This window comes from Meles meles, chromosome 2 (genome assembly GCF_922984935.1).
Source record: "Meles meles chromosome 2, mMelMel3.1 paternal haplotype, whole genome shotgun sequence".
NCBI lineage: Eukaryota > Metazoa > Chordata > Mammalia > Carnivora > Mustelidae > Meles > Meles meles.
This window is the reverse complement of record NC_060067.1, coordinates 209,413,229-209,432,038: the sequence shown is the minus strand read 5'-3', so window position 1 is coordinate 209,432,038 and position 18,810 is coordinate 209,413,229. Positions and strand designations below refer to the sequence as shown.

Below are 18,810 nucleotides of genomic sequence, written 5' to 3'. Positions count from 1 at the left end.
ATTGGACATTCTTTCCTGCTTTGTCAAAGATTAGTTGACCATAGAGTTGAGAGTCTATTTCTGGGCTCTCTATTCCGTTCCATTGATCTATGTGTCTGTTTTTGGGCCAGTCCCATACTGTCTTGATGATGACCGCTTTGTCATAGAGCTTGAAGTCTGGAATTGTGTTGCCACCAACTTTGGCTTTCTTTTTCAACATTCCTCTGGCTATTCAAGGTCTTTTCTGGTTCCATATAAATTTTAGGATTATTTGTTCCATTTCTTTGAAGAAAATTGATGGTATTTTGATAGGGATTGCATTAAACGTGTTAGATTGCTTTAGGTAGCATAGACATTTTCACAATATTTGTTCATCCAATCCATGAGGTTGGAATATTTTTCCATTTCTTTGTGTCTTCCTCAGTTTCTTTCATGAGTACTTTATAGTTTTCTGAGTACAGATCCTTTGTCTCTTTGGTTAGGTTTATTCCTAGGTATCTTAGCATTCGGGGTACAACTGTAAATGGGATCAACTCCTTATTTTCTCTTTCCTCTGTCTTGTTGTTGGTGTAAAGAAATGCAACTGATTTCTGTGCATTGATTTTATATCCTGACACTTTACTGAATTCCTGTACAAGTTCTGGCAGTTTTGAGTGGAGGCATTCAGGTTTTCTACATAAAGTATCATGTCATCTGCAAAAAGTGAAGAGTTTGACTTCTTTGCCTATTTGGATGCCTTTAATTTCTTTTTGTTGTCTGAAAGCTAGGACTTCTAGTACTATGTTGAATAGCAGTGGTGATAGTGGACATCCCTGCCATATTCCTGACCTTAGCGGAAAACCTGTCAGTTTTTCTCCATTGAGAATGATGTTCATTGTGGATTTTTCATAGATGGCTTTGATAATATTGAGGTATGTACCCTCTATCCCTACACTTTGAAGAGTTTTGATCAGGAAGGGACGCTGTACTTTGTCAAATGCTTTTTTCAGCATTTATTGAGAGTGTCACATGGTTCTTGTTCTTTCTCTTATTAATGTATTTTATCACATGGATTGATTTGCAGATGTTGTACCAAACTTGCAGCCCTGGAATAAATCCCACTTGGTCGTGGTGAATAATCCTTTTAAGGTACTGTTGGATCCTATTGGCTACTATTTTGGTGAAAATTTTTGCATCCATGTTCAAGGATATTGGTCTTTAATTGTCCTTTTTGGTGGCTCTTTGTCTGGTTTGGGGATCAAGGTAATGCTCCCTCATAAAATGAGTTTGGAAGTTTTCCTTCCATTTCTATTTTTTGGAACAGTTTCAGGAGTATAGGTATTCGTTCTTCTTTAAAGGTTTGGTAGAATTCCCCTGGGAAGCCATCTGGTCCCGGGCTGTTGTTTGTTGGGAGATTTTTGATGACTGCTTCAATCTCCTTAGTGTTTATGGGTCTGTTCAGGTTTTCTATTTCTTCCTGGTCCAGTTTTGGTAGTTTACAGATCTCTAGGAATGCATTCATTTCTTCCAAATTGTCTTATTTGCTGGTGTAATGTTGCTCATAATATGTTCTTATAATTGTTTGTATTTCTTTGGTGTTGGTTGTGATCTCTCCTCTTTCATTCATGATTTTATTAACTTGGGTCCTTTCTCTTTTCTTTTTGATAAGACTCACCAGGGGTTTATCAATATTATTAATTCTTTCAAAGAATCAACTCCTAGTTTCATTGATTTGTTTTACTGTTCTTCTGGTTTCTGTTTCATTTATACCTGCTCTTTATTGTTTCTCGTCTCCTGCTGGGTTTAGGCTTTCTTTGCTGTTCTTTCTCCAGCTCCTTTAGGTGTAGGGTTAAGTTGTGTATTTGAGACTGTTTTGGTTTCTTGGGAAAGGCTTGTATCGCTATGTACTTTCCTCTCAGGACTGACTTTGCTATATCTCACAGATTTTGAACAGTTATGTTTTCATTATCATTTGTTTCCATGAATATTTAAAATTCTTCTTTAATTTCCTGGTTGACCCATTCATTCCTTAGTAGGATGCTCTTTAGCCTCCACATATTTGAGTTCTTTTCAACTTTCCTCTTGTGATTGAATTCTAGCTTCAGAGCATTGTGGTCTAAAAACATGCAGGGAATTATCCCAATCTTTTGGTACCAGCTGAGACCTGATTTGTGGCCCAGGATGTGATCTCCTTTGGGAAATGTTCCATGTGCACTAGAGAAGAATGTGTATTCTGTTGTTTTGGGATGGAATGTTCTGAATATATCTGTGATGTCCATCTCGTCCAGTGTGTCATTTAAGGCTTTTATTTCCTTGTTGATCTTTTGCTTGGATGATCCGTCCATTTCAGTGATGAGGGTGTAAAGTCCCCTATTTTATTGTATTATTGTTGATGTGTTTCTTTGATTTTGTTATTAATTGGTTTATATAGTTGGCTGCTCCCATGTTAGGGGCATAGATATTTAAAATTGTTAGATCTTGTTGGACAGACTCTTTAAGTATGACATAGTGTCCTCCCTTATCTCTTATTATAGTCTTTGGCTTAAAATCTAACGTATCTGATATAAGGATTATCACCCCAGCTTTCTTTTGATATCCATTAGCATGGTAGATTGTTTTCCACCCCCTCACTTTAAATCTGAACGTGTCTTTGAGTCTACAATGAGTTTCTTGTAGAGAGCTTATTGATGGGTTTTGGTTTTTTATCCATTCTGATTCCCTGTGTCTTTTGATTGGGGAATTTAGCTCATTTACATTCAGGGTAACTATTGAGAGATATGAATTTACTGCCATTGTGTTGCCTGTAAGGTGACTGTTACTGTATATTGTCTCTGTTCCTTTCTGGTTTATCACTTTTAGGCTCTCTCTTTCCTTAGAGGACCCCTTTCAATATTTCCTATAGGGCTTGTTTAATGTTTACAAATTCTTTTAGTTTGTTGTTGTTGTTGTTATTTTGGTTTTTTGTTGTTGTTTTGTTTTATTTTTTGTCCTAGAACCTTTCTGTCTGTCCTTCCACTTTCAATGATAGCCTATCTGGATATAGTATTCTTGGCTACATGTTTTTCTCATTTAGTGCTCTAAAGATATCATACTATTTTTTTCTGGCCTGCAGGCTCGCTGTGTATAAGTCTGCTGCCAATCTAATATTTTTACCATTTTATGTTACAGACTTCTTGTCCCAAGCTGCTTTCAGGAATTTCTTTGTCACTAAGACTTGTAAGTTTTAATATTAGATGACGGGGTGTGGACCTATTTTTATTGATTTTGAGTGGGATTCTGTGTGCCTCCTGGATTTTGATGCTTGTTCCCTTTGCCATATTAGGTATAGTCTCTACTATAATTCGCTCCAATATACCTTCTGCCTCCCTTTCTCTCTTCTTCTTCTGGGATCCCAATTATTCTAATATTGTTTCATCTTATGGTATCACTTATCTCTCAAATTCTCCCTTCATGGTCCAGTAGTTGTTTGTCTCTCTTTTGCTCAGCTTCTTTATTTTCCATCATTTGGTAAGAGCCTCCCTTTTTTATTGCACCTCATTAATAGCTTTTTAAAATTTCATCTTGGTTAGATTTTATTTCTTTTATTTCTCCAGAAAGGGCTTTTATTTCTCCAGACAGGGTTTCTCTAATATCTTCCATGCCTTTTCAAGCCCAGCTAGCATCTTGAGAATTGTCCTTGTGACCTCTAGATCTCACTTATTACCAATGTCCGTATTGATTAGGTCCCTAGCCTTTGGTACTGCCTCTTGTTCTTTTTTTTTGTGGTGAGTTTTTCTGCCTTGTCATTTTGTCCAGATAAGTATATATGAACAAGAGAATAAAATACTAAAAGGGTGGCAAAGACTGCAGAAAAATGTACGCTAACCAAATCAGAAGAGACCCCAAATTGGGGTGAGAAGAAAGGGGGTAAAAAGAAATTTTAAAAATTAAAAAAATATGTATCCATATATATCTATATATATCTATATATATCTATATATATCTATATATATATATAGATATATATAGATATATATGACTGGTGAATAGAACAGAGCCACCCACTTCATTTTGGGTATACTTTGGTCTCTTAGAAAAAATTACCTCCCTAAATTTTAAAGAAAAAAAAACTTATTATTATTGTGTAATTAATTAAGTGTAAACATGATGAAGGGATGGAATATGATTCTAAAGATGAAAATTTAAAAAAAAACTAAAAAAGGAATTGATAAGATAATTTGGTTGGAAAAAGAAAGTGGAGAGAATTTGCTCATTCTGGAGACTGGAACAAAGCCCTGTGCTAAATTTAGGGAATATTTTGATCTATTAGAAGAAATTCTATCCCAAAATTTTTAGAAGAAAAAACCCTATATGTATACAAAAATCAAGTTAGATACAATGAAGGATAAAATATGAGTATAATAATGAAGGTTTAAGAAGATTTTTTTCGAAAGGTATTGTTAAGATAAACTAGTTAAAAAACATTAAAAGAGGAAAGAGGAAAAGTTAAAAGCATTAGAATAAGAAAAAAGTAAAATTAATAGGATTTAATTTAACTTGCAAGTCTAAAGAATCATGGAGAGAAAGCCATGAATTCCATGCTTTCCTTTCCCCTCCTCTGGAATTCTGCCATTCTTGATCAGTGAGTTCGGTCTTGGCTGGATGGTCTTGCCGATCTCCTGTAGGAGGGACCTGTTGCCGTGATTCTCAAGTGTCTTTGCGGGAGGCAGAATTGCACTGCCCTTGCCAGGGGCCGGACTAAGTCATCTGCTGGGTTTGCTCTCGAAGCTTTTGTTCCCTGAGCACTTTCCATAGAGTCCGGAGGCCGGGAACGAAGATGGCGACTGCCCAGTCTCCGGCTGGAGGAGCTGAGAGCTCGGGGCCCCTCCTCAGTGCGCCCTCTGAGATGAGCGTCAGTCCCTCCTGTCTCCCTGGTCTCCATCCATGCTCCAAGCTCACCCAGCTTGTGACTGAAAGTTTCTGTCTCTGGCTCGCGGCCCCTTTTGGAGTCTCCAAACCCAGCAGATTCCTGCCGTGCTCCCGCTCTGCTCTTCCCAGAGGAGTGAGGAGAGGTCTCCCCGGATCGTGTGGGGTCCTTGCTTGCAGAGCAGAGTGTGCCTTGGATCGCAGTTTAAGGTAAACTCAAGTGGAGAGCTCACTCCTCAGCTCCGTCTCTGCCGGGGCTTCCCCGCTCCGATACCTGCCAGCTCTGCGACACTCAGACACCCCCATCCTTCTCTGACCCCATGGGACCTGAGACCACACTGTCCCTGCGAGGTCTTCACCCCAGCCTAGTCTCTGGAGTGACATCGCTCCATGGAGCAGACGTTTAAAAGTTCTGATTTTGTGCTCTGCTGCTCCACCGCTTGCCGGGAGCCGGCCCCTACCCCCGTGGTCCATCTTCCCAAATGTCCCTTGGGATTCACTTCTGTGCCGGTCCTGCCTTCCAGAAAGTGGTCGAATTTCTGTTCTTAGAATTGCTGCTTTTCTTCTCTTCTATCTCCGTGATTTGGAGGAGTTCAGAATGGTTTGATAACTGCCTATCTGATCTCCTGCAACCTGACGTCGTGCTCCGCCATCTTGACTCTTCCGTAGTTACTGTTACTACCCCATGTGACGGGATTCTTACATGTACAGGTCAGTAATCAGTGAACATGCTTATGAAATTGCTAACACTTGGTGATTGATCAGCATGTCCTGGGTTTGGGGAGAAGGCGTCCCCATGATTGCCTCATTTACTTGTGGAACAACCCTAGGGGTAGAATCTACTACTCTCTCCTAGATAGTAAAACTGTGTGCTGTTTATTTTAAAATTGGAATGAGGGCAAACTCAGAGAATGAAAATATTAACAGCTAATATTTAGGGACATACTTTGGGCCAGAAATATGTTTTCCCTTTCACTTAAACTGTTTGCGTTTTTAAAAAGCTTTTCAAATTAAAAGTGGGCATATGTTCCCTGACAGCTTCATTTGATACCCCTTGTCCCTGACCTGTATGTCCCCTGCCATTGCTATACCTCCCTAGAAATAACCTCTGATAAAAATCCACCGTGGGTCTTTCTAGGCTTTGGTATCATAGCCTTGTATGGCCAGTGCATGTTGCCGAGCAGCGTGGGCTCTCTGGAGATGTATGTGTTAGACGAATATTAAAGAATACACTTCCAAAAATAGAATTGAGAAGCCCATGGATGGCTTTCCTCTTTCTCTTTTTTTGAATGTTTGAGATTTTTCCATTTTAGCCCATAAGAGTTCATAGTATCACCATGTGATGACTGAGTTCAGTCGATGCACCATCAGGGTATTTGAGCTACTGAGTCAAGCCCTGGTCACCTACCATCACGTTATCATGTGTCTGTGAAATCGTAGTGTCAGTTTCTCTATCCCAGCAAGTGTGTAGACGAGTGCATGCCTTGTTCCTTGGGACCTGTGGGGAGGGTCGCCATTGTCATGCTCCTTGTTGGTTTGGGAAGTGTTCACAGTCACAAGGGTGCCCTGGTTCCGTGGCGTCTGCAGGTCTGACCACCCTCCCATTCAAAGGATGGCTTCACGTTCTGCCCACGGTGGAGCGTTTCTCCGTGGTGAGTGCCAGGAAGCCCCCTGCAGCTTTGAGACTGGGAGGACAGACTCCCGAGCGTAACCTTGGCCCTGTTAGTCATGGCCCCAGTGGGAGGGAGGCCAAGGAGGTGGAAGGTGCAGCCAACGAGTCTGGTTGGCCCGGCAGCCCAACACCGGGCCGTCTAGTCTGCTGCCCCCGCCAGCCTCCCTGCTGCAGATCCGGGCCTGCTGTCCCCTTGTCTGTCTGCTCAGCCCAGCCCCCAGTGAGTGCGGTCTGGGCTGGGCTGCCTGCTGGTACCACAGCCGGGCTGACTCTGCAGAATCAGCACCGATATTCCTCACCTACATGGGCTCGGCAAAGTGGGTCCTACTCCCAGGGATCCTGCAGTTGGCCATGCTGGGAGCCTGGCCGCTGGCCCGAGCAGCTGCGTGCGTGCCAGCCGCTCCCTCGGTGGGCTCCCGGGGACAGGGCATGGCTTCCATGTCTCCTCCTGCTGCCCTGGCAGTCACGGAGGTGGGAGCCAGGGTGGGGTGTCCCGGGGCCAGCGCCCCCTCGGATGGGAGAGTCACTGCATATGAGCCTGCTTCCCACCCCGGCCCAAGCCACCGCTAAAAACACCTGCAGCGATCCACAGGGCCCTCCCCAGATACAGTACCTCTGGATTCACACCAGAGACACAGCCGTGCCCTCTTCTTGGGCCGGTGAAAACAGGTAACCCCTTCCGCCAAGGGAAGGGCAGACTAGGCTGTTACTGCTCATGTCTGGAGCTTGGGGAACAAATCCTGTTCTTGCCAGGCTGCGTCTGGTTCAAGTACAGATTATGTGCATGTAAAATCACCTGGCAGAATTCTCTGTCTTATGTCAATTAACATAAATGAGTAGAGTCTTCTCCTAACTTACATGAGACTCCATGCTAACGATGATGAATTCATAGTATATCGAGTTTTACTACAGTCTGCATCCGGACTGTTTTTTAATGGATGTTGTTCAGGGAAGACGGTCTGTTGTCAATCGGATACCATCAGGCCAGGGCCACGGATGACCCTCTCCTTGTCACGGGGTCCATGGGTGGGATCGAGCCTGGCACAGTGGAGGGCGTGAAGGTGGCCAAGGATGGCCACGGTTCTAGAGCACAGATGGGCGTGGACCCGAACTGCCCTTGATGGAGCCCAGCCCAGCCCCGGGCCCGAGCTGTGTCGCACTCACTTTCCTTCATTCGTTCCCAGCCTGGTGGGTGAGGGTCCAGAAGGGAAAGCGCCTCCATCAGCCTGGGCTCATTGCCACTGGGGAGGAAGCCCGCGGCATAGCCAGCCCTACCTCATCAGGCCCTTGGCCTCCCATGCCAGGGGGAGCTGCTTACCTGCAGCTTGGAGCGTCTTTCTGATGGTTGGGATGCCGTGTCTGTGATCCCTGTAAACTGGGACTAGCACTTTGACCCAGCTGTCCTCCGTGTGCTGGGGGGTAGGTTCCCTCACCCCAAAACCTTCCGTTCTTCTGCACTCCAGACTCAAGCAGGTAGAGTTTGGGTGCTCCTGGGGTCACTCACCTCATGGTGGATTTGGGCTCCCCAAGGATGCTCCCCAAGGGCGCACGTGCTGTAGACAATGGGGAAACCTCACTGCTTCCCTGATCATCCTGCAGCTTGGGGCGGGAGGCTCCCGTGGACTTAAGGGAAGTGCAGAGTGACTCATTAGAACACAGGGAATGATGGTTTCTCAGCTGCGGTCGTGCTGGAAATAACTTAAGGATAAGGCCTGGAGGCGTTAACGGTGGACTCTGAAATGACATTTGCACAGGACTTGGACTCTGGGGAAGTTACCATGCTGGTGGCCAAAGGGACACCTTTCCCCAGACTCCTGGTGCCCTCTGACCCACACAGTTTGAGTTCACCTGCGCTCTAGGTGTTACTGTGCAGTCACTGTGCGTTGAACCAGAATCACCCGATTCTGACCATATCCCGCCTGCAGTGGGGATTGGACGTTCAGAGTGTCCTGTGTCTTGTGTCCGTTCTGGTGCAAATTCAGGTTAGCCCTTCACAGCGAGTGGTAAAAGCCCGTTTCTGATTCACCTCCTGCTCCAGCAGCCTGGTGTTGGGTTCTGGTCCCATGTAGGGGCAGGGGTGGACGGTGGTCTTGGCTGAGGTGCGCTGACAGGTAAATCTGGTTCTCCTAAGTACGAGACTCTAAAGTCATGACTGCCCCTCCCCCAGGCCCCTTCCCCAGATCTGTGGTCCACTGGGGAGACCTGAGCTGTCTCCTCTTTCTTCCCCGTAGACACACATGCCTCCCGGAGTCCCTGGGAGCAGTTCCGTTTCTGCTCTATCCTGTCACTGTGAGGAGAGCCAGGGCCAGGGACTCTGACATCATGTGGCCTCAGGTCCCTTAATGTCGACAGCCACAGTGGCGACATCCACAGAGGGGTGACAGGGGGTTCCCACCACTGCCTGGAATGCATTCTGCATCGTATGCGTCGTGACCATGCAGAAGGTGGGCAGAGCTGTATCTTCTGAAACCCAGAGCAGCACAGGGGCCTTGGGAATTGGAGTGAGCTCCTGGGATGTTGCCGTGTCCCCAATGAAAGACCCTCATTTTTGTTTCCTGTAGACCCTCAGTCGGGGGTGGCGTGTGCTGGTGGCTTACCTGTGCCTTGATGGCGGATGCCAGCCTTGGACGTTGCACGGTTGCCCCCTTGTTCGGTGCTGTGCCCACTGCCCCCATCACCCGACCCCGGCCTCCATCTGGACTATGTCTGTGTGCTCCCTAGACTGAGCTCTGGCACGGTGTCAGAGGGAGCACGCTCCCATGTGTCCGGTCACATTCTCTTCTTCAGAAACTCTGGGTCCCCATTTTCTGGACTCACCCACTTGCGATGCAGAGTTATTGAGCTCTGGGCTTCACTTTTGTGCATCAGAGAGTGGAGGCCCGGTCAGTCCAGCCCCACAGCTGGAGCAGATACTGAGCTCGGGGCCTGCCGGAAAGGGCCAGCACAGAGATTCACCCCCTGATATGATCAGGCTGATGTCCACGAAGTCAGATGAGTTCCGAGTCCACTTTGTTTTAAAGGACAGTTCTGCCCTCTCTGCCACATCCGTCAAACCCCTCTGTCCCTCATCCACCTCTGCCCATGAACCCACATATTCCTGCTGGGCTGGGTGAGTGTGGATGCTCGGGCTCCCTCCCTGTCCCCGCCCAGCCCCTCCTGGGTACTCAGGCCATCCCACTAAAGAACGTACTAACTTCCCCACTCCCTCTCAGACCTATCCTTGGCTCCTAATTTTATATGAAAAATAAGTCTGAGCTCCTTCTGTAATTTTCAGTTCCCTTCCCAAACTGTGCATGACGTGTTGCCCCACCGTATGGGACACTGACTCCCACCAGCTTGTCCTCCAAGCACACTTCCATGCCTGTCCTCTGACTGCGGTGTTTTCCTCCCATCTTTCTCTCTTTTGAAAGTCCTACTTGTTCTTCAAGACTCAGTCCAGATGCTGTCTCTTCTGTGAGCCCTTTGCTCCTCCTTGGGTTTGGAAGAGGAGGCTGGCGTTCCCCCGAGTGCCTGGGGCTGTCCACCTGATGGGCTGCTTGAACCATTTGTCGCTCAGCCTCCCGTCCCCACTGGAGGATGCCAGTGTCCCCATTCTAGAGCCCTGGGGGCAAGTCGTCGCCTGTGCAGAGTGACGTGGCCCCAAAGTCTGACTTCTTTCCCACAAAGAATATGTATCTTGGAAACCATTGCACTTGTGTTTACTGCTGTAATTTCCCGATGTGTTGGGGAGTGCTGAGACCCCCAAACACCTGGGTCTGTCCTGCAGAGTCTGACACAGAGGGACAGGTCTGTGTCCTGAAGACAGTTCGTGATTATAGGCTGAGTGTTTGTACTGGAGGATAAGTTCATCCTTTTGCTCATGATTATTTGTACCTGAAAGCAGATGTAACAGACTTGTCATCAAAGTCAAGGTTGAGTTACCGGATTAGGTGATAAAATACACCGTTTATTTCAGCTAAGTCGGGTGTGTTGAGCCGTACACAGCCATGAGAACGTGCAACGTGTGCACGTGCCTGTGACAGAGAACGTCAGTTTACTAAAATGTATGAAGTATTTGCTGAGGTAGGTCCTCTGCAATGACGTTTGCTCAGATGCGGGGTTGGCTGGCTGAGTACCGAGAGGGCCGCTGTGCCCATGGGGCGGGTGCACAGTGGCAGTCGCACCCCGTCCCTCCAGTCGCTGGGGTGAATTCTGCAGCCATGCACCAAGACCCTTTAGTAACGGCCTCTCTCTCTTCTGTTTGCAGAGTCCCAGTGCACCCTCTGCGGGGAGCCGGAAGGTGAGTGTGCTGCCTCTCGTGGGCACGACGGGGGCACCGGGGGGCCGATGGCGGTAGGCGGGTCCAAGTGCGTGTTCTTTGTGGTGTTTGATGGAAAGCGGGTAAAACCATCCATGTGGTGTGCACGGTGAGCTTTAGGCAAGACGGGATCACCGCTAAAGGAAAATTGAATCAAAACCAAATTACAACCCTTTCCTTTTTGTTTTGGATTTAGAAATTTTAATCAGGTTGCTCCAGGTAATAAATGGTGACATTAAAAATATGTATTTCTTGGCTTTAAGTATATTAGTCCAAGTGCTGACGGACCTTACATGAAATAAGACCTCGGAAAACCATCCTGTATTATTAATGTGCAAATCCGAGGGACACAGCAGGAACCGTGCTGGTCATCGGTGACATTAGACAATGCACGGTAGCTCAGAATCCATGCGTCTGAGATACTGTGAGAAGTAGTGCTCCTGAATGATTTAACTATATCCCAGAGTAGTGAGAGCCAAAATCTGTCCTATTTCTCAGAGTCACAGTAGGGAAGATGAGGGCATGTGGTTAGGACGTAACCTCATTAACGGGGGCTCTGAATTCATCTGAGTTTTGATTTTCGGTCCAAGCAACCGGCTCCTGGCCTCGCCCCAGCAGGGAGCGATGGCTTCTGGAGGCCAGGATTCCAGGATGCCCGAGTGTGAGTAGCTGGTTCGTGCACCCCGCCACGCAGATGTCATCGCATCCCCCAGAGACCTGTACCCACAAGATGAAAGAGAGGGTGACTATTGGGGTGACCTAGACATCCCATCAAACACTACTGCTTCCACTGTGGGTGACGAAGTCCTCTCCCTTCTTACCGTGACGTGTGCAGACCGCACCGTGCATTGATACGGCCACGGCAAAGCACAGTAACCTGCACCGTGCGGGCTGCAGGAGAGCCGGGACCCCGGGGTTCCCAGGGTCTGGGAGGACTTGCAGCAGCCTCCTGACCCGGAGGGTTTGGGGTGCCCACGGAGTTCTCCAGCCTGTGTGTGTCCTCCGGGCGTGGGGCGTCTTGTTCTGTATGCTGTGGTGTCTTCCGTGTCCGTCGCACACCGGACGGGGCACCTCCCACGCTGCTGTCCTGTGCGGTTGTCTCTGCCGTGCCCACACGTGCTTTCTGCTGGAGTCTTCAGTGCGCTCAGGTCCCAGAGAAATGCCAGAGCCCCCTGCCTTGTGCCTGAACCCCATGGCGTCCCGCTTTCCCGCCTGCCTGTTCACAAGCGTGTGCTGTCTGCAGAGTGTGTGTGTGTCGTGTGGAGTCTGGGTCTTAACTGTCTGCTGCTCCGCGCCGTCCTGAGAGGGCAGATGAGGTTCCAACAAATCAGTGTGGCCTGTGTGGTTGGGTGAGGCTGTGGGATGAATCGAGGTGGTGTTACCTGGGGAGTTCAGGCTCAGGAACCGGTGTTTGTGTGTTCTACAGGCACGCCCGTGGTGGGACCCCAGCCACTGACCTCCATCCACGCAGGGGCAGGGCTGCATGCCCCCACCCCCGGGAACACCCCCGACCCAGGTCCTAAGCCCCCAGCCCCACCCTGACAGAGGTCATCCCTACATCCGCCTGTCCTGGATTGCGGCCAGCACGGCCCCCAGCGGTCTGCTCTTGCTCGGCGTCCACATCCCAGAGAATCACCCCCACACCAAAGGTGGAAAAATGTCAGAGAAGAGGGAGGAGCGGTGCCCCTTCTTGTTCTGGGGGCAGACAAGATGCAGACATTCACAGCATGCTTTACTCAGGCAGAGAACTGTCCTGGCTGTCCCCGCCGAGGAGCCCGTGGGGGTCGGGGAGGCCGAGGTCGTGTTTGCAGGCCGTCCCTTTTCCACCTTGGTCTGAGGCTCTGTGGCCAGCCTAGTGCTTTCAGACATGCAAGAGTTGTTGCTCCAAATCAGAGGAAGGCCGGAAAAATTTGATGGCTTGGTCTCAGCTGGGCTTTATTTTTTGAAAAGCACTACCATGCATATTCATACATTTTTAAATCATTTAAGTAATTAGTCTAAGTGAGAGCTGCCTGGGTGCAGTGAGTGGAATCTGAAATCAGTTTTTTTCTTCAGTAATTTCTCCAGCAGCTTCCATCCGTTAACTCATAAAGGCCGCGGCACAGAAAGGATCAGAGCCGGAGGCCGGTGCACAAGGCAGGCTCAGATCCCCGTGCCTTGTGCTCATTCCATCTGCAAGGTTAAGGCATCAACTCATTAAGCTTCTCTCTTTCTTGTCAGAAAGCTGTTAACAGTCTTTCTCTGCTAAACCACTGAAGTGGGAAACACCTATTTGCATTTTAATGATTCGTTCTCTTGGAGGGAGCTAGGTCTTAGGGTACAGACTGAATAATTAGCATTGTCTCCGGTGATAATATCCGTCAAGCTGGAGCAGAAGAGCAGAGTTTATGGGGTGCTGGAGACCTCAGCGTGCTCCGAGCAAGGACCCTGCAGAGGTGTGGCGTGTTTTGCAGAGAACGTGAATGTGTAATTGCACCAAACGTGTAGACGGCGGTTTCCATGTGTGGGTTTGCTGATGCTTTCCACCTTGCATGGGTTCTGACATCTGGATGACCGTGATTTTGAGAGAAAAACGTTTAATGGAGTTTGTGGCTACTTATTGGTGTCTTTCTTCCCCCCAAGAATGTACAGACGGTACCTCTGAAGGGGGCGGGGCTCAAGGGGGATGAGCTTGTTGCTCAGACAGACTCACCTGCTGGTGGCCGGGACGCACTCAGTAGAGTGCTCTGCCAGCCTGGAGAGTAGAAAAACCAACAGTTTAAAGTCTGCTAAGAGCCTCTTGTTCTAATGGTTTGCTACAGGACTTCACATGAGACTGTCTCAGTGTGTATCATGTTCTTTGTGGTTCTTGTCTGCCAGACGATACTATCTAGCGGCAAGATCACTTGGCTAGTTTATCTTGACACTGCAAGGATCTCGGGAGGTTTCACATGTATCAGTTTAATACAGGAAAATAAATTAAGAGTGTCTGAACCTTTTCAAGCTTTATTGGCAGGTACGTGACGGCACCTGCTTCTTACGCAGACACACCACAGATGTCCGTTCACGGGTGTGCCCATTTGTGTACGTTTTTATGGTTTGATTTGCCCTCCCAGCAAATAGATTTCCTAATGGGGGAAGACAGATGATGGTGCCTGGAAGGTTTAGGAAAACTCATTTGAGATCCCCTACAATGTAATAACAATGTCTTACATCTATGTGATTTAACCGAATTAAAACGAAGGAATAAAATAAGCTATTATAATATAAATTTGCTACAAAAGAGTAATGCCACAAAAATGTTAGGATGGATTTTGGCGTGAAAGATTTTTTGTGATAGATGCCTGGAGATTATAACTTCAGAAGAAATAGTCTATTTATGAAGGCATCAGCATATATTGGGAGTATTTGGGAAATGTTATTTGTCGAAATTCTGATGGCAAAACAAAATTCAGGTTCAGAAAAAACCACAAAAAGGTCAAGATAAGAGACTTTCATTTTAAATCGATTTTGGTCTGGTCTTGGTTTTTCCTTTGATCACTCTGGACACAAGTTGCATACTGCTCTCAGAATTTGGGGCTGGCTCGTATGTATCACTACAAACGGAAGGAACCCCATGTATGTATCACTACAAACGGAAGGAACCCCAGCGACCTCTTCTCTTCCTCACTCATGAGTGAGAAAAAAAAGTGGCAAATGTTTCCTGTATTTACTAACATTGCGTTCCTGATTTTTTTATTTTATTTGTTTATTTACAGCATAACAGTGTTCATTGTTTTGGCATCACACCCAGTGCTCCATGCAGTACGTGCCCTCCCTATTACCCATTTTTTAAATACAACTTTTGAAGATTTTCCTCACAAATGAGTCTAGACAAGGTACAACTTCCACACTGTTTCTGTCCTTCACTGGGTAGGTACCATCCTGAGATGTTCAGATCTCTGAGCAGTTGGGGAAGAGTAGGAAGGCTGCTTTTTCAAAGCCCGGGCATACTGGGTTTGGGAAGAAGCCTTTGGGCCCCACCTCTGCTCTCACAGAAGCAGAGGGCGGCAGTGCCTCACCCCCAGCTGCTGCCCCCTCTTGTGGGGAGATCAGACCTCGTTAATTACATGCTTTGGATAAAAATGGTCTTTTCTGTTTGCTATTCTTGGAGGTTTGTGGTAGATAACCAGCATTTATTAAGTTCTCAACATGTGCCAGGCACTCTAGAAAAAATTAGTGTTGCTTAGGAACTGAAGAATTCAACCGGCTTTTGAGAGAAAACAGAGTTCCGTTCCAGCCAATCTGTCTTCTGGGACCTTAGGATGGTTGGTGTTTTCATACAAACAGAAAATATTGTGGAGGATACAAGAAGGAAAACTGTTGGGTCTTAAAAGACCAGGCTGGAGGGCATCAGAAGGTTCTGTTCCTCCCGCTGTGAGGTCACGAAACTGCTGCATGTCACGGTTGCTTTTGGTGCAAACCTGAGCTTTAGTGATGGAAAGGCAATCCTCCAGGTTCCCAGAATGAAGAAAGACTTTCAAACCAGAGGAGAGGCAAGACTCGAGGCCACAATGGCCCCTGAAATTTAAAACCCAGAAGGGGACACAGGAATGGTGTAAAGTGGGGACCCTCGGGCAGGTATGGGATGTGGGAGCCCCTGCACCTGTGGGAAGTGCTGGGACTCTGCCCCTGGAATGAAACCCAGAATCTCAACATGTTTCCCCATATGTGAGGAAAAAATTAGAAAGCACTGAGCAAGAAAGTTAAAGGAAGCTGGTTACATTGCCAGGGTCATAGAATATAAAGTCACCAGCAAGAAATGCACGCTAGAGGCGCGGGTGTGAGATCTGAGTTCCCAGCACCTGTGTGTTGCGGAGGGCTCATGTGGTAAAATGAATGTGAAAATTGTTCCCAAATCAGTTAGGGCACTATCAGAACCCAAGGGCTGCGGCAGACTCAAAATCACACGTTATCTACAGAATCTCTGACTGTGTAGGAATCCCCCTTTCCTAAGACAGGCAATAAAGATTATAACCCACAGAAAAGGCGATAAAGATTTTAACCCGCAGAAAAGGCGATAAAGATCGTAACCCACAGGAAGACATTTCAAGGGGTGAGAACGTGCGGCAGAAGAAGCGAGCACTAGAAGTGCGGCTGGTGCAGCTGCTGGGCACGCTGGCATTACTGCCTTGGTGTTTAAAAGGAAAAGAAACCATATGAAATAATGATCTAGTATGATAAAAAGACGTATTAAAAAACAAGCAGCATATCCAAAGCAAGAAATGTCATTTAAATTCATGACTGTGTCCATCCACCATAAAGCAGGGTAGACAGAGCTGAACAGAGAATGAGCAAACCAGAAGCAGCTAGGAGGGTATTACCCAGAGTTTTGCATCAAAATCCCAAGGGTGATATGAGACATGAATGAGAATGCATGAGGGACGGCCCATGCCAACACAAGCCCGTTTGCAGATAAGTGACTCTGCAGGAGACAGAGGACAGGCATTGCTTAGGGAGAAGGGCTGAGATTTTTTTTTTTAGAACTGAAGAAATTTGTTGTGCCTTTTTTATCTAAAGACTCATGATGCTAAAACCAAGTAAATAAAAACACAGGTACATCCAGTTAAATGAAACTGCGGAATATAAGAGACAAATAATCTTAAATATCTTCAGAGGGAATGTGCAGATTATTTACACTGCAGTGACTCCCAGAGGCGTCTCCTTGTCGACACAGATACCGGGAGGTTTTGGAATAACACCTCAAAGTTGCTGAGAAGATGCGGGGCGGTGGGAGGGTTGGGTAAGGAAACAGCATGTGTTAAGTGTAAGGTGGGATAGAAGAGAAGGAGAGGGAGAGACAGAGACAGAAGGAAAAAAGGCTCAGATAACACAAAATACAGTATGGAAATGCCCTTGGGATCTTTATAGATAAATAAAGTCACTATTTAGTGAAAAAAGAATACTGACTTTAAGAAGCTAAAGCCATCATCTACTTTGAATAGACTTGCAATATGGAAAGCAAGAAAATAACCAGGATTGCAGGGAGAAACTGACAGATCCCAGAGCCTGCTACAAAACACCTTATCTCCACGCACACGGTCCTGCTGGGTGAGCCGGTCACAGTAGGCGGGGGAGAGGACTCTCAGAGCAGCTCCTTGGGTCGGGGCGTCCTGGACGGGAGCGCTGCCTGCCGGCTGCTGCGGGACTCTGGCCACGTTCCCGAAGTCTACCTGCTCGCTTGGCCACAGTTCCTTCATACATGTGGCTTACATGGCATTCCAGCAGGGGCTTACACAAGCAACCCGAGATTTATCGGAAATATTTGTAGAAATCTGGACCCTTTTGGTTTCAAGATGGGCACAGATTCACTTGGACCATGTTCTCTTGGCGGGAGGGTGTGAAGCAAGAAGGAGGTTCTCTGTTCTTCCCTTCCTGGGGTCCCCAAAAGAGAACCCAGCCTCCTTGCTCAGCATTTATCGCCAGCTGTGAACATCTGCTCCCAGAGCCCCCGTCAGGTTGTATTGTTTCCTGTTTCCAACGCTGGCAGCGCCCCCCTGGCCCACCACCCACACCCCACGTTCTGTCTTTTGTAAACACCGCACCTTCCCTTCTTGCCCACATGTAGCCACAGGTCATGCATGCCCCCCATATTTGGGTCTCCATCTGAGAACTCAAAACTCTGTGAGTACGCTCTGGACCTAGAAGGATTTACTGCAGTGTGATGGGCACAGGAAAGGGGGTAGTGCGTGGGGACCACATATGTGTGTGTGCCTGTGCATGTGTGTACATATGCACATGTCCCTCTGTGTGTGCATGCACACATATGTGCCCGTGCGTGTGTGTGCGTGTCTGCGCGGCAGTATATTTGTGTGTACATGCACGTGCACACCTGTGTATGTGTGTATGTGCGTGACTCTGTACGTGTGTATGTACACATGTGTCTGTGTCTGTATATGTGTGTGTACCTGTGTGTGATGTCTACGTATGTATGGGTGTGTCTGTGTATGGGTGTAGGGCACATATACATCCCTCTGTGTTCATATACATATGTGTGCATGTATATGTCTGTACATGTACACGTGTGTTTTGTGTTTTTCATGTGTATCTGTACATCTGTATGTGTTGTGTGTCTGTGCATGTGTGTGCGTGTGCATGTGTGTGCGTGTTTGTGTGTGTGTGTGAGGCAAGCACAGAAGGGACACCAGGAGTGGCTTACATCTGTTACCTCAGCAGACGTTAGCGTTTGCACGGTTGGGAGCAGAGGGGACTTGTAATATTTTTTATTAAAAATAGGAAGTCCGAGAATAGACTTGCAGAGTCAGCTCAAGCCCCCACTGCTGATGAGCCCTGAGACCTCCATCAGAGACCCTGTGTCGCACCTTGTCTTGCACTCTTCCCACGTTCTTCCCCCGCGGATGCTCCTGGGGCGCGAGGTTCTTCAGGCCTGCAGTGGGGCACCGTGAGCCGAGGGGCTGTGTTGTCCTCGTCTTCATACCTGGGGTCAGCCAGCCCTGTCCCCGTCACAGCTGTGTGTTTCTGAGCCAGATGCATAAAACTCACCATCCAGATATCTGGTCTCGTCACCAACAAAGGCAGTTTTGTCAGCCACGCTTAGAGTTGGGGGTGAGGCCACAGCCATCGAGCATGACAGAACAGAGCAAGGATGGGGATGAGTTGCGTGGGCCATCTGGTGTCTGAGACGCGGTCACAATTACGCATTCATGTGAATGATATAAAACGCACAAGTAAACCCTGATTTGCACATTTCAGATTTTTGGATTATCCAGTGTCTGAGATTCAGGCATTCAGCTAGCATGGAAGTGGCTTTACCTCATTAATGTGCTCAGGGAGTAAATAAAGGCTCCGGGCGTCTGGCTGCCGAGCAGTTTCAATACCAGGTTTGAGATTTAGTGTGTGTAGGTAAAGTACCGTCTGTCTCTTGTTGCTGAACCCGCACCTGTTCACCGCACCCTGAAGCCTATTCGGGAGATGAAAGAACGAACGGAAGGTATGCGGT

General features: G+C 47.4%; 1 protein-coding gene across 3 annotated transcripts in view; it reads left to right on the top strand.

The window, feature by feature from the left end:
* Window positions 1-18,810, top strand: part of DLGAP2 (DLG associated protein 2) — a 794,207-nt gene that overhangs the window by 437,942 nt on the left and 337,455 nt on the right. For all 3 annotated transcript variants that reach the window (XR_006817469.1, XM_045998159.1, XM_045998160.1), the window contains one exon: window positions 10,782-10,814. Coding sequence is in view for 2 of the 3 variants with exons in the window: in XM_045998159.1 (XP_045854115.1) it covers window positions 10,782-10,814 (33 nt within the window). In the remaining variant the exon portion in view is untranslated. The remainder of the gene's footprint in view (window positions 1-10,781; window positions 10,815-18,810) is intronic.